The 12,469-nt window shown below is 35.9% G+C and overlaps 2 protein-coding genes across 4 annotated transcripts; one reads left to right on the forward strand and one right to left on the reverse strand.

Annotated features, from left to right (window-relative positions):
- Window positions 1-1,244: 1,244 nt before the first annotated feature.
- Window positions 1,245-2,646, forward strand: LOC110879099 (NAC transcription factor 25). The gene is made up of 3 exons (XM_022127502.2): window positions 1,245-1,525; window positions 1,617-1,918; window positions 2,004-2,646. The coding sequence occupies exons 1-3, from the start codon at window positions 1,342-1,344 to the stop codon at window positions 2,496-2,498; spliced, it is 981 nt and encodes a 326-aa protein (XP_021983194.1). The 5' UTR covers window positions 1,245-1,341; the 3' UTR covers window positions 2,499-2,646.
- Window positions 2,375-12,258, reverse strand: LOC110879098 (helicase-like transcription factor CHR28). Of its 3 annotated transcripts, none has more exons than XR_002558468.2 (12): window positions 11,805-12,258; window positions 9,533-9,620; window positions 8,690-9,414; window positions 8,178-8,249; window positions 8,020-8,097; window positions 6,628-7,384; window positions 6,092-6,222; window positions 5,076-5,297; window positions 4,450-4,971; window positions 3,757-3,966; window positions 3,498-3,685; window positions 2,375-2,494 (listed from the first exon to the last, which is right to left on the reverse strand). XR_002558468.2 is itself a non-coding variant. In XM_022127501.2 (11 exons), exons 1-11 carry the CDS (start codon window positions 11,952-11,954, stop codon window positions 3,581-3,583), a joined length of 3,060 nt encoding a protein of 1,019 aa, XP_021983193.1. In that variant the 5' UTR covers window positions 11,955-12,258; the 3' UTR covers window positions 3,240-3,580. The 3 variants fall into 3 exon arrangements, 1 of the variants encoding a protein (XP_021983193.1); XR_002558467.2 differs by lacking the exon at window positions 2,375-2,494 and adding an exon at window positions 3,240-3,386; XM_022127501.2 differs by lacking the exon at window positions 2,375-2,494 and having other exon boundaries at window positions 3,240-3,685.
- Between the last annotated feature and the right edge of the window lie 211 nt (window positions 12,259-12,469).

Here is a 12,469-nt window from a genome sequence, read left to right on the forward strand (position 1 = left end):
AAACGCCTATGGCGGTTTGGGTCATCGTCCGGGCCGAAAAAACGCTTATTTCTATTAGTTTTTTCCATTTTTATGTTTTTTCAAGTATTTTGGGCATTTTGTTTTTGGGCTTGTGTTTGGCCCGTTGTTTTTTTTAGGCCCGTTTCGAATTTCTGTCTCTATTTATGTATTGCCCTAATCATTTGATGAATCAGAATTGAATTTTGAGAAAAACAGTTTTTCACTTCAAATTCCGAGCCCTTTGGGTTGAATTTTGGGGTTGGGGAAAAACAACACGGGCATTCACAGAATCAACGTGTTTGATCTTCATTATCGTACTACTCACTACATCACTTCTATATATGAGGACAACAATGTACAATATTACTAGTTCTTTTAATACTAAGTGTAAAACACATGTTATCTTCTTATTTTATATCTGAATTGCTTCTCAATCATCCCACTTGAGCACATGTTACACACTTAATTAATTACAATTTTTATTTCATATATCCTTAATTAATTCAACATTATAAGTTATTTTATGGGTTTTAACAAAGTAGTTGAGATGTAACATCAAATTTTTGGTGAGATTAAACTTAACAATTCAAGAAATGACAATATATGCTAAAATCAGGATTACAACTCAATATCAATATTTTCCATATCGTTTGATGTAGACTTGAAACAATAACTCAATAAACACATGATGAAAAATGACACCTCAAACGTGTGGATACTATTATATTTACATTCTTGAAGACTCTAAATCGTGTGATTTACATAAACTGCTAAAAAAACTTCGATAAGAATCCATAAAACGATGTTTTTGTGTTTGATTTTGGGTCTTATGGATGCCACAAACTCATTAAGATATGTTTAGGAAAAAAATCAATGATGGCGATGGCATTGACGAAGAAGATAAGCGTTTTAAAAGCACGATAGGTATTAGACATATAAAATAGAAAACGTAATGAGTTAAAAATCAAAACCAAATACTGAAGTTTAATCTTATTTAATTTTATAAATTTGTTTGACGGTTTAAACTTACATGCATAACACATATTGGTGTAAGATTAATGGTGTTTTAAAGGAATTTTGTTTGTTAAATGTTAACACAAGAAAAGCATGATAAGGAAAACTTAACACCTTAAATTCATGAAACGGGACCCACACCAACCCTACCTGTTAACACGTGTCACATCACCAATGGTTGGAAGTGGGCCCACCTTTCTCACACATAAATATTCTTACATATCTAGGATTTTCAACATTGTGTCATTTGATCATTTCTTTAACATTACAAACATTTCAAAACATCACAACCACCATAGAAAACTAAGGCAGAAACTTGAAGTTTAGATGGAAAGCACCGATTCATCAACATGTTCACAATACCCGAATCTTCCACCCGGGTTTCGGTTTCATCCGACAGACGAAGAACTCGTCGTTCATTACCTAAAGAAGAAAGCTTCTTCGATCCCTTTACCTGTTGCCATCATAGCCGAGGTTGATCTTTACAAGTTTGATCCATGGGAGCTACCAAGTAACAATAGTTAAACATGTTTTGACTCGTTTGAGTGATCAAGCATATAATTTATACGGATAATCGTGTTTTTTTCATTTTCTTTGATTAGGTAAAGCTATTTTTGGCGATCAAGAATGGTACTTTTTCAGTCCACGAGATAGAAAATACCCTAATGGAATGAGACCTAATCGTGCGGCCACATCGGGGTATTGGAAAGCTACCGGCACCGACAGGCCCATTATGTCATCGACCGGCGATCAAAAGGTTGGAGTTAAGAAGGCACTTGTTTTCTATGGCGGAAAGCCGCCAAAAGGAATTAAAACCAATTGGATCATGCATGAATATCGACTTATCGAAAATGCTTCTTTCAAGGCACCCGCCGTCAATTTATCAAAAAAGAGCTCTTTACGGGTACATTATGTGTATATATTATGTTATAAAAGATTGAAGATTTATTTTCTAGTGTAACCTTGTATGTACCTGTATATGTATGTAGCTTGATGAATGGGTTTTGTGTCGTATTTATAAGAAGAACAACACGAGTAGACCGACAGACAGGGATCCGGACCATGATTACATGGAAAACATGATTGCTTCCAAGACTACAAACTCCAACGGATTGATCGAAAACAATCAAGAAACTTACTTTGAAATCCTGAACAATGAAGACGGGTCAAGGATTCGACAAAGCAACTCTATATCTAAACTGGGTTCTTCGAGTTCTTCATTAAAATCCGGTGTTTCTTCGATGATTTTGAACCCCGCGAAACGCTCATTCCCAACTACTCACTACTGGAATCTTGATTCCGCCGAGAAAAGGTTTCATTCCGACGAAGACATCAATGGAATGATGGATCGGAATGGTTCATTCATCTCTTTGTTGAATCCGACTCAACAAGGGATTAGTGGATTCCATCCAAATGCAGTATTGGGTTCGCTTGGTGATTCTACTTTCCCTTATCATCTTTCTTCACTAAATTGGCATACCTAAAGTTTTACTTTTAGTGTTTGTTAAGTGAAGGAGTCATAGATGGTATAAATCTTTATAATGAAAACGTTACTATGCTAATAATAATTATAATTGTAACTATTCATATAAAGCTATAAATTTGTTGTTGACATGAAATTCTTATCGAGTTATCGATTTTCCCCCAAAATACTACACTTATAAAACCCCGACTGGCTAAAATTCTATGAATCGGTCAGTGTATTTTTTTTGAACGGCCAACAAACTCAATCCCAAGCACTCTCGGGGCACCCGCTGGACAAACGGAGTACTCCGAGAGTAACCCGAGTCCACCACCAATTCCGGGGAAAACCCGGTAACCCATCCGCCCGTAGGCACGACAGTGAAATTACCGGTAAAACCCGTTTGGCTCAAGGATCCAACCCATGTTTCCCTGGGTCTCCTATCATTGCCCACCAGTGCCTCACTTTGCATCAAGTGGGAGTCGAACCTACATCTCTCAAGAGAAATGCAAGCCCTCCACCACTTGATCTAAAGAAATGCATCGGTCAGTGTATTTAACATAGACGTTTCTTCTCCCTCCCAATAAAGTAAGAGAGGTTCTATCATTAAACTTAAAGTTATGGCTCCGCCATTGAAAATCTATCATGCAATATATTTATTGTTAAAGAACTTTACTCAAACATATATGTATAGATATATAGTTGCCAAAAGCAAAAATGTTTCCAAACATATAGATCCATAAGAAAATAAAACATGGAGATCTTTGATCCAAAACAAGATTAAATAAGAAGAAGAAAGTTGCCATTCAATATGCTACAAAAAAAAACCATGGAGAAAGTTGCATGATTCTAAGACTACTATTGATCATCTCCATCATGCTAAACCAAAAACTATTTTCCTTCTTTAACCCTAATATAACTCAAAAAAGCTATGTCAGTAATGTCGTTAATTGATAACGACATGCAAAAATAACCACCTCTTAGGATATTAACACGGTTAAAGTTGACGGTAGGTCTTTACCTGGATCTAGAATGGCGCGTCTAGGGCAATGAAATATACAAGTCATAGTTTTATGATTGCTCTAGATCTGACATTCCCGGGTACTACGCTTGAAATAGATATCTAATGTCAGCAAAAGTAAGGCGAGTCTGCAAGCAACCATTCTTGTCGTCTCCAAATGCAGACGCCACCATTTCTCTTTTCTTTTTCTGCAAAAGATTAGAAAACTCATTTAGTAACTGTAGTAACTGTAATAGATATTTCACAATGTTTTTTATACCTGAAGAGCTAAAATACGATCTTCAATAGTATCTTTAACAGCCAACCGCAAAACTGTAACTGGACGTGTTTGCCCTATCCGGTGGGCCCTATCAATCGCTTGGTCCTCTATTGTTGGGTTCCACCAAAGATCCAGCAGAATCACATGACAGGCAGCAACCATGTTTAGCCCAAGACTAGCAGCTTTCAGTGACATAATTATAACAGTTACCTACAAAAACAGACAATAATTTTATAATGAGACGACTGGTAAAAAGTTTAGTATTTAGTTTTCTTTGGGTCAATTCGAGTAAACTTAATATGAACCCGAACACGAACCGTTCAACCTGAAATTTTTAATTTTTTTTTTCGCAAATTAATATATTAAATTATAAAATCTTAGGTCAATTTCTCTTTTTAAGTTATAATTATGGCATAAAATACACACCCAAATTTATTTATAACATAAAACATACTGTAAAATAATATAGTATAATATAAATGGGTTAAACGGGTCAACCCGCCAACCCGACCGGGTTGACCCAAACCCAAACGGACCCATTTAGCTAAACGGGTTCACGGGTGCAACCTGAAACTGACCCGAACCCATTTAGACTAAACCCAAACCGCGATATTTTGTGTTGGATTGGTGTTGTGTTTTCGGGTTGTGTCAAAAATGCACACCCCTACCCATAACCCAATCCCGCACACAAACCTCAGGAAGCTTGTTGAAATCCTTCACTGCTTTATCTCGGGCAACAACCGACATTGTCCCATCAAGTCGCCTGTAACCGATCGAGGAATCTTTAAGACAAACTTCAAGCAAATCCAGCATCCCTGTCCACTGTGAGAACACAATCGCTTTCTCCCTAACAACTGAATTTCCTTCAGTTTTAGTATCATTCACAGTTACAGTTATATCCTTGGGTTTTGCAATAGTTTGAAGGACTTCAATGGCAGCTCTAATTTTTGAGGAATCAAGTGCCTTAGCAGCCTCAATTTTCAAGGAATCAACCGGTTCATTGGTCGAACAAGGTTCTGTAACCTCAGATTCCACTGAATCACGGTCCATAACCGAAACTGTAAGCGCTGATTTACAAAATACTGAAGATTTATTAAGAAGCTTTTTACACTCTGAGGATGGACACTGGTTGTCGTCAGTTGAAAGATGCTCAAGGATGCACTGATTGCAGAAAACATGTTCACAAGTTGTTACAACAGCATCTTCAGGTGGATCCTGTCAAATTATTCATACAAATAAGACAATGAGTGAAATATAATAATAGTAAATAAACAAAACTTTGCTTATTTATAATGAGTGAAAAGATATTCTGTGCGTACATTACATATGCTGCAAATTGCTAATGAAGCTTCTAAACAGTTTAAAAGGTGTTTTAGTTTTTCTTGAGGAAGTTGTTTTGCCTTTTCAACAGATAACCTCCAGTCGGTACTTGAGCGACATCCTCTAACGAGCAAAGGGTGATCACATGCTTGCCGAAGGCGTAAAAGCATTAATAATATGTTTACGTAGTTTTGTTTGACCGTGCCAGCAGCAGCATATTCCTGACATTAAAAAGTTCAATGTTATTGCATTAGAATAAATTTATAAAAAACGATAGAAAGGATGACTACGAAGATGAAATAACCACTATGTAATAACTGATATGTTACACCAGATAGTGCCCACGAGTAATGAACATTCTGCAAAAAATTGCTTCATAAAGTACAAAAAAACTGGTACAAAATCAGGCTTTGCATAATCAAAAGCTGAAGATCCGGTTATATATAAACAAGAGTAAAATGCCATTTTGGTCCCTGAGGTTTGGCCACTTTTGTGACTTTCATCCAATGGTTTGTTTTCCGCATCTGGATCCAAAAGGTTTGAAATTTTGCCATTTCCATCCAAATCGTGAACTCCATCCATTTTTCTCCGTTAAATGACGGGCATTTCTGTCTTTTTAGACATTTTTATATAGATAAAAACACTATAAGAAATAAAGATCAACCACTGTTGACTTTCTCCCCACCCAAACCCTTTAATAATCACAAAACACTGTCTAAAAAGATGAAAATGCCCCTCATTTAATGGAGAGAAAATGGATGGAGTTAACGAATTGGATGAGAATGGCAAGATTTCAAACCTTTTGGATCCAGATGCGAAAAAACAAACCTTTGGACGAAAGTCGCAAAAGTTGCCAAACCTCAGGGATGAAAATGCCATTTTACTCTATAAACAACAAAGCAGCTTTTAACCCGACGGTAGTGGATTTTAGGCAAATCCCATAGCAAAAAGGCAGGATGATATTCGCTAGAAGGCTAAATCATCCATAAATAAAGAATCTAAAATAAAAACATACTTCAAACTGAGCACGGGCTTCAGCCTCCAGACTACGGTAAAAACCGCGCTCCTCAGCACTAAAATCAACTTTTTTCAGGATAACGGTTTTGGGCGGTAATGAGATAATTGGTTCTCCTTTAAGAAGTGTACCTATAACAAAATACAAAATGTTGCAAACAAAAATCAGCATTGTTCAATTAAAAACTTAAAAGACATCATCATCATCATCATACTCGGTAAACCCCACCAATAGCAAAGCTAAGGTAGGGACGTAGGGTCTGAGGAGGGTAAGATGTAGACAGCCTTACCTCTACCCCGTAGGAATAGAGAGGCTGCTTCCACTGAGACCCCGGCTTGATAGTAGTTTTGCATCAAGCCTTTGACATAAGGTACATAACACTCAACAATCGGAACAAAGGCCGATTAGTGCATGTACCCTTTTGTCTTTCGGCTATCAACGCCACCACATGATGCATGATTAACCATCCCCCTCTTTTAACGTTATTTTTACGAAATTAGTAAAAACTAAAAAGTGTAATTAACTAAATGTTTAACCTTTTGTGCGACGTAGCATGATAGTCTTTAATATAACCTGCAACATTTTATACCCATCCTTGGGATTTCTTTGAATCGGGGCCTTTATTTGGGTGCAGAATTTTTTATATACTGCAAACGGGTCATATTTTAAAAACCTGAAGTAACTATACAGATCATCAATGGAGTTTTGGATAGGAGTTCCGGATAAGCACCACCTTCGTTTAGCTCTAAGACCCCAACAAGCCCTAGCTGCTTGTGTTTTATAATTTTTAATACTTTGAGCCTCATCTAATACAACTCTGAACCACCTCAACTTAGCTAGAGGACATTCAGCAGAGTCAGTTGGCGGGTATTTTCGTTTTTTAGTGGATGAGATTTTTATCGTTGCTTCATCGTCTTCATCGAGTGGCTGTTTTGGTACCTCCATGCTCACAATTGCGTATGTTGTTATAACGACGTCATATTTGGCTAACTCGATTGGATCTTTGGTTCGGTTTATTCCGTAATACACTAAAACGGAAAGATTAGCTTCGGTAACTACTTTATTCTGCAATTCTTCATTCCATTGACGGAGAACACTGGTAGGGCATACAACAAGTGTTCCTGCAGATACTCTATTGCTTGTCGTCGGAACAGAAGGCTTTGTATGTTCATCTTCATCCAAACATAAAGTCTCTATTGCTTTATCTTTTGTTTCGATAGCAGAGAGACTAGAAGACGGGGGTGATCTTTCCTTTAGAATGAGGGCAATTGCAGATATTGTTTTACCAAGCCCCTGCAAGATAGTAAGCGTAGTGATTAATTGATTAAATAATATGATTAATGAGGATTAAAAGATCCACAAACATTACAGTATTAACTGAGACTGAAAATATATATTTAAATTAAAGAGTAAAATGGCATTTTCGTCCATGAGGTTTGGCCAGTTTTGCGACTTTCGTCCAAATGTTTGTTTTTTCCGCATCTGGATCCAAAAGGTTTGAATTCTTGCCATTTTCATCAGGCTCGTTAACTATCAATTTTTCTTCGTTAAGTCAGGGGCATTTCTGTCTTTTTTGCTAACTTAAAGGGACACCTTGGGGCTGCAGTCCCTTCTTCTTAGCATGGATGTCCCTCTTCAATCCCCTGATCGCTCCCAATTCAGTCTTTTTCAGGGGTATCTGGTCTTTTCACATAAAGTGAAAAAGACCAAATTGCCCTTTAAGTTAGCAAAAAAGACGGAAATACCCCTGACTTAACGGAGAAAAATGGATGGAGTTAAGGAGCCGGATGAAAATGGCAAGATTTCAAACCTTTTGGATCCAGATGCAGAAAAACAAACCTTTGGACAAAAAGTCGCAAAAAATTGCCAAACCTCAAGAACGAAAATTGCATTTTACTATAAATTAAAAAAGGATTATGGATAGGCACTTGATCATCTGCAAGAATTCCTCCACAGCAACGAGTGCTTTTTGTCTCTCTTTTTGACATCCATGATAAAGCAATCCGCTGTTACAGTAAAGCTTAAAAATTACCACAAGGAACTAAATGTTAGGTGAAAATCGAAAATCGTGTGCACAGTTACTAACCTGGTGTTTCAAAAGTGGAACTGCCAAGCCATTATCTGGTAGAGATAATTCTGACTTTTGATGGGGAAACTCCTGCAACCACATCAATTGTTTATCATTTAAATCAAAAGAAATTTTCACTCTTCTGATAATAGCAAAAGACTGATGTTTAACGATTAGTTAAAATCCTTGGAGCATAAAGAAATGTTAGTTTTAATTATCATATACATTTATGGCTCAATAATACATACAGGTTAATGACCAAAGATGAAAAACAGCTTCCTCAAACACGTATTACCAAAAATGTAGGTTTATAGACGTTATATGCAACTTTTATTTGAAGAAGCGAATCTAGATAATATTATCCTAAAAATAAGTTAGCAACCCTTTCATCATAATTCATGATTTTGGTAAATAATGACACTTTGTGGTTCACATTATTAGTTAACCCGATGTTTCTAAATAAAGACAGAAACAAGTGAAATGGTAATATATTTAAAAATTTTACCATGGTTTCAAAGAACTAGACTCACCTGAGATGGAAATTGATAACCGGACTTTTCATCATTTGTTTCGAGTTTTGCCTTTTCGCGCCTGATTTTACGAGGCTTCCCATTTGCTAGAGATTCTTTTTTGCATGCGGGACCAAGTGTTGGAACATGTTTGTCATCCTTTGCATGCACCGATTGTTTCTTATTTGACATATGACACATACGAAGCCCATGATAGCCACTGGTAGATTCGTTTTCCACTTTACTACCTTCAGCACAGACATGCGGTCCAATATCATTTACAGCATTGTTTCTTGATAGATTTTGCATTAGATGTTCCTCTGATTCCATATTAACATTGAATAACATGCCATCATTATGATTTGAATTTGATGAACCAAAATACAATGGTTCATTAGAGCCTGTGATACATGGCATAGAGAACTCATGATGAGGATCATAGAAACCGTCAGAGTATCCACCAAAAAGATTCATCAACGGGCCTCCCATATCGTAAAACATTCCATCACTTATCCCAGTTGTATCCATTAGCTGATGGTTTCCATCACTACCATTAGTAAACCCAAAAGTATCATTGATATGAGCTCTCTCGAAATTAGTTCCAGTTCCATGATTGTAAAATGATGAAAAATCTTGAGCTGGAACCGACATCGAACAATCAGCAGAAGTATCAAATGAAGCATCTGGATAATAAGCCATAGATGTTGAAGCTTCTGAGTGATGCAGAAAGGGTAATGCAAGTGAGCCTGAAAAAGGCAGCCATAAAAGAACCGAGTTAAAACTATCCGTAGCAATTATAAATTTAACATGAAGCACTAAGTCTCATAAGCGATAGGTAAGTTTGTTTGAGAAGCCAAAGATTACCGTTGTGGGGTTCGCAGTGCTCATTAGCCTCATGAGAAGCCGACTCATTACAGGGTGCCATATTTGATGGTGGATCAGCCGGCAGATTCTGCACAATGTTAATTACATAGTTAAGTAATTACACTAGCTATTACTGAGACATATGTTTAAAATATTATCATGAAACACGAATTTATACAAGTTTATCATATTCATAACAATATTTATTTAACTCGCGTCATGGTGCAAGTACTAATATGCAGGCATGTGTTATTATTGGTAGCAGTATCTGTTTCATGAAGGTAGTTTATTTTGCTACATTATCTTAATACATGCTACGTGAACGAACTGAATATGGTAACTTAATATATCTTCATGCTTCTATCCATGCAAAATCCATATCGTACACGAAATATAAAGTACTTTTATATAGGTATGTATCTTCGCAATTGCCAAAATTACAAAACTGACATTTTAAATCAACAATTCAACAAAGAATCAAACTGCGTCAGATTGGTAACCAATCGTGTACAGATTCAATTGCAGTATCTTACAGTACTATTAGATTGGAATTTAACCTTAAGTGGATATTCCAAGTGTATACATATATATGATATATAGTAATTTGGGCCAAGACCTAGACTAATGTAAAATAAAAAAGGTCACTACACATTTAAGATGAAATTAAATAAGATAACCTGATTACGTTATCGCCTTATTGGTTTCTTTCTTACTAACCATGATCTACCTCATGTGATTAAGTACCAAGAAACACTCTTTTAATTTAGATGCTTTAGTCTGGGAAGTGACAAGAATAACCAACTCAGTTAACCGATATTAGCTCAAGACCTACGTTCCAGGAACACATTTGTAAACTACAAACTCAAGTTGACCAGTAGACATTAGCACATAGAATACAAAGACCAGCATGAAATTTACAAACATATGCAACTAATCTGGAAATTCCACACAAAACCATAGAATCATGCTTGAAACCTAGAAGAACCCCCACATTTTGTGATCAGACTACAAATTCTAGGACTAAACATAAAATGAAGTCTAGGTCTAAACATACACACATGCACAAACAAATCAGACGAATCCCAACCGTGTTTACATCAATGACACAAACCCTTCTAAACAAAACTACCAAAAGAGGTTGTGGCGCCCACATAGGACTCATCTGGAGTCGGTATTCAACAAAATTGGATAAGTTAGGGCGTTAAAAGCGCTATAAATACCATATCCAGATTGTTCCCTACTCAACTTCTTGTCTCTAAATCAAGATTTCAATTCAATAATAAAGTTACAGATTCTTGAATTTAATTTCTATTTCACTTCAATTCAATTGTGCAATCTGGAAAAAGATCGAATCCTTTACACAATCATACTATACACTCTAATCACTTAAACTTCATTAAATTTGCAGCAGCATATCACATTCTAAACATTTATACAAAACAACACTCATATTCACCACTAATCACTCCAAAATCTCTTCAAAAACACTTATTTCTCCCATTCAACCATCACATCACACATTCCACACGAATTAAAACAAGCAAACTCCCAAACACTTAAAACACAACCGAAAACACAAGTTAATTCATAAATTTACCTCCGAATAGTCGCCACGAAATTGTTTAATTTCTATTTCACTTCAACTCAATTTTGCAATCTGGACAAAGATCATGTCCTTTACACAATCATACCATTCACTCTAATCACTCAAAACCTCATAAAATTTGCAGCAGCGTATCACATTCTAAACCGATATACAAAACAACACTCATAAGTCATAATCACCACTAATCACTCCAAAACCTCTTCAAAATCACTTAATCCTTCAATTCAAGCCATCACATCACACATTCAACACAATCAAACTCCCAAATACTTAAAACGCAACCGAAAACACACATATATACGAACTAATCCATGACAGATTCACAGAACAACCCTCATATATGCATATTCACCACTAAAATCACTCCAAAATCTCTTCAAAAACACTTAATCCTTCAATCCAAACCATTATATCACACATTCCACACAAACTAACACAATCAAACTCCCAAACACTTAAACCGCAACCAAAACACACATATATTCAAACTAATCCATAATAGATTCACAGAACAACACTCATATAGTCATATTCACCACTAATCACTCCAAAATCTCTACAAAAACACTTAATCCTTCAATCCAAACCATCACATCACACATTCAACACGTATTCAAACTCACAAACACTTAAAACACAAAGAATCAAACAAACTCAGAATTTTACCTCCGAAAAGTCACCACGCGATTGTTCTCCAATCGAATTGAACATCGATTCAAAATCCAACGGCTCGTCTTCCATGGCGGTTACGTCAAAACCGTCATCGTCATCATCAAACCGCCATTCGTACGGAGGACTGCCGTTCGCCATGATCATCGTCTTACAATCACAATGCAGTTGTTGTTGTTGTTATCATAACGATGATCAGTTGAGAAATCTGAATGTATTAAACCTAACTAACTTGTTGAAGCTGCTTCAATGGTGAAATTGCGGAATTGAGCCCTAATTTGTTTGTGTGAATGAATATGAATATGAATATAAAGATTTAGTGACAGATGGTTGTTGTTGTTGTATGGAAATCCAACGATGAATTTGATTAGTTGTAATGAGGGGGATGAATCGTGTGATGGTTTTTTCTTCATTATTCTTTTAATATTATATTATTATATTACATTACATTATATTAATTTACTTCAATGAATGAATAAATGCGTATGGATTTTGTTGACCAATAGGGAATATGTGTTAAAAGAAAATAAGAAAGATAACATTAATGTTTTTAATATCTAGGTTAATATTTTCATTGGCTTTAAATGTTTTAAGGATTTTTTTTTTTTGTTTTGTTCTTTATATATCTTATATGTATTATAGTTAGGTTTTATATATTTATA

The sequence above is a fragment of the Helianthus annuus genome, chromosome 15 (assembly GCF_002127325.2).
Source record: "Helianthus annuus cultivar XRQ/B chromosome 15, HanXRQr2.0-SUNRISE, whole genome shotgun sequence".
In the NCBI taxonomy this organism is placed as follows: domain Eukaryota; kingdom Viridiplantae; phylum Streptophyta; class Magnoliopsida; order Asterales; family Asteraceae; genus Helianthus; species Helianthus annuus.

Coding starts and splice junctions, on each gene's coding strand:
- LOC110879099 (XM_022127502.2), top strand. CDS start 1,342: ATGGAAAGCACCGATTCATCAACATGTTCACAATACCCGAATCTTCCA. Junction 1,526..1,616: donor TGATCCATGGGAGCTACCAA/GTAACAATAGTT, acceptor TTCTTTGATTAG/GTAAAGCTATTTTTGGCGAT. Junction 1,919..2,003: donor CAAAAAAGAGCTCTTTACGG/GTACATTATGTG, acceptor ATATGTATGTAG/CTTGATGAATGGGTTTTGTG.
- LOC110879098 (XM_022127501.2), bottom strand. CDS start 11,954: ATGATCATGGCGAACGGCAGTCCTCCGTACGAATGGCGGTTTGATGAT. Junction 8,250..8,689: donor GTTATCAATTTCCATCTCAG/GTGAGTCTAGTT, acceptor ATGTGGTTGCAG/GAGTTTCCCCATCAAAAGTC. Junction 4,972..5,075: donor CAATTTGCAGCATATGTAAT/GTACGCACAGAA, acceptor ATAATTTGACAG/GATCCACCTGAAGATGCTGT.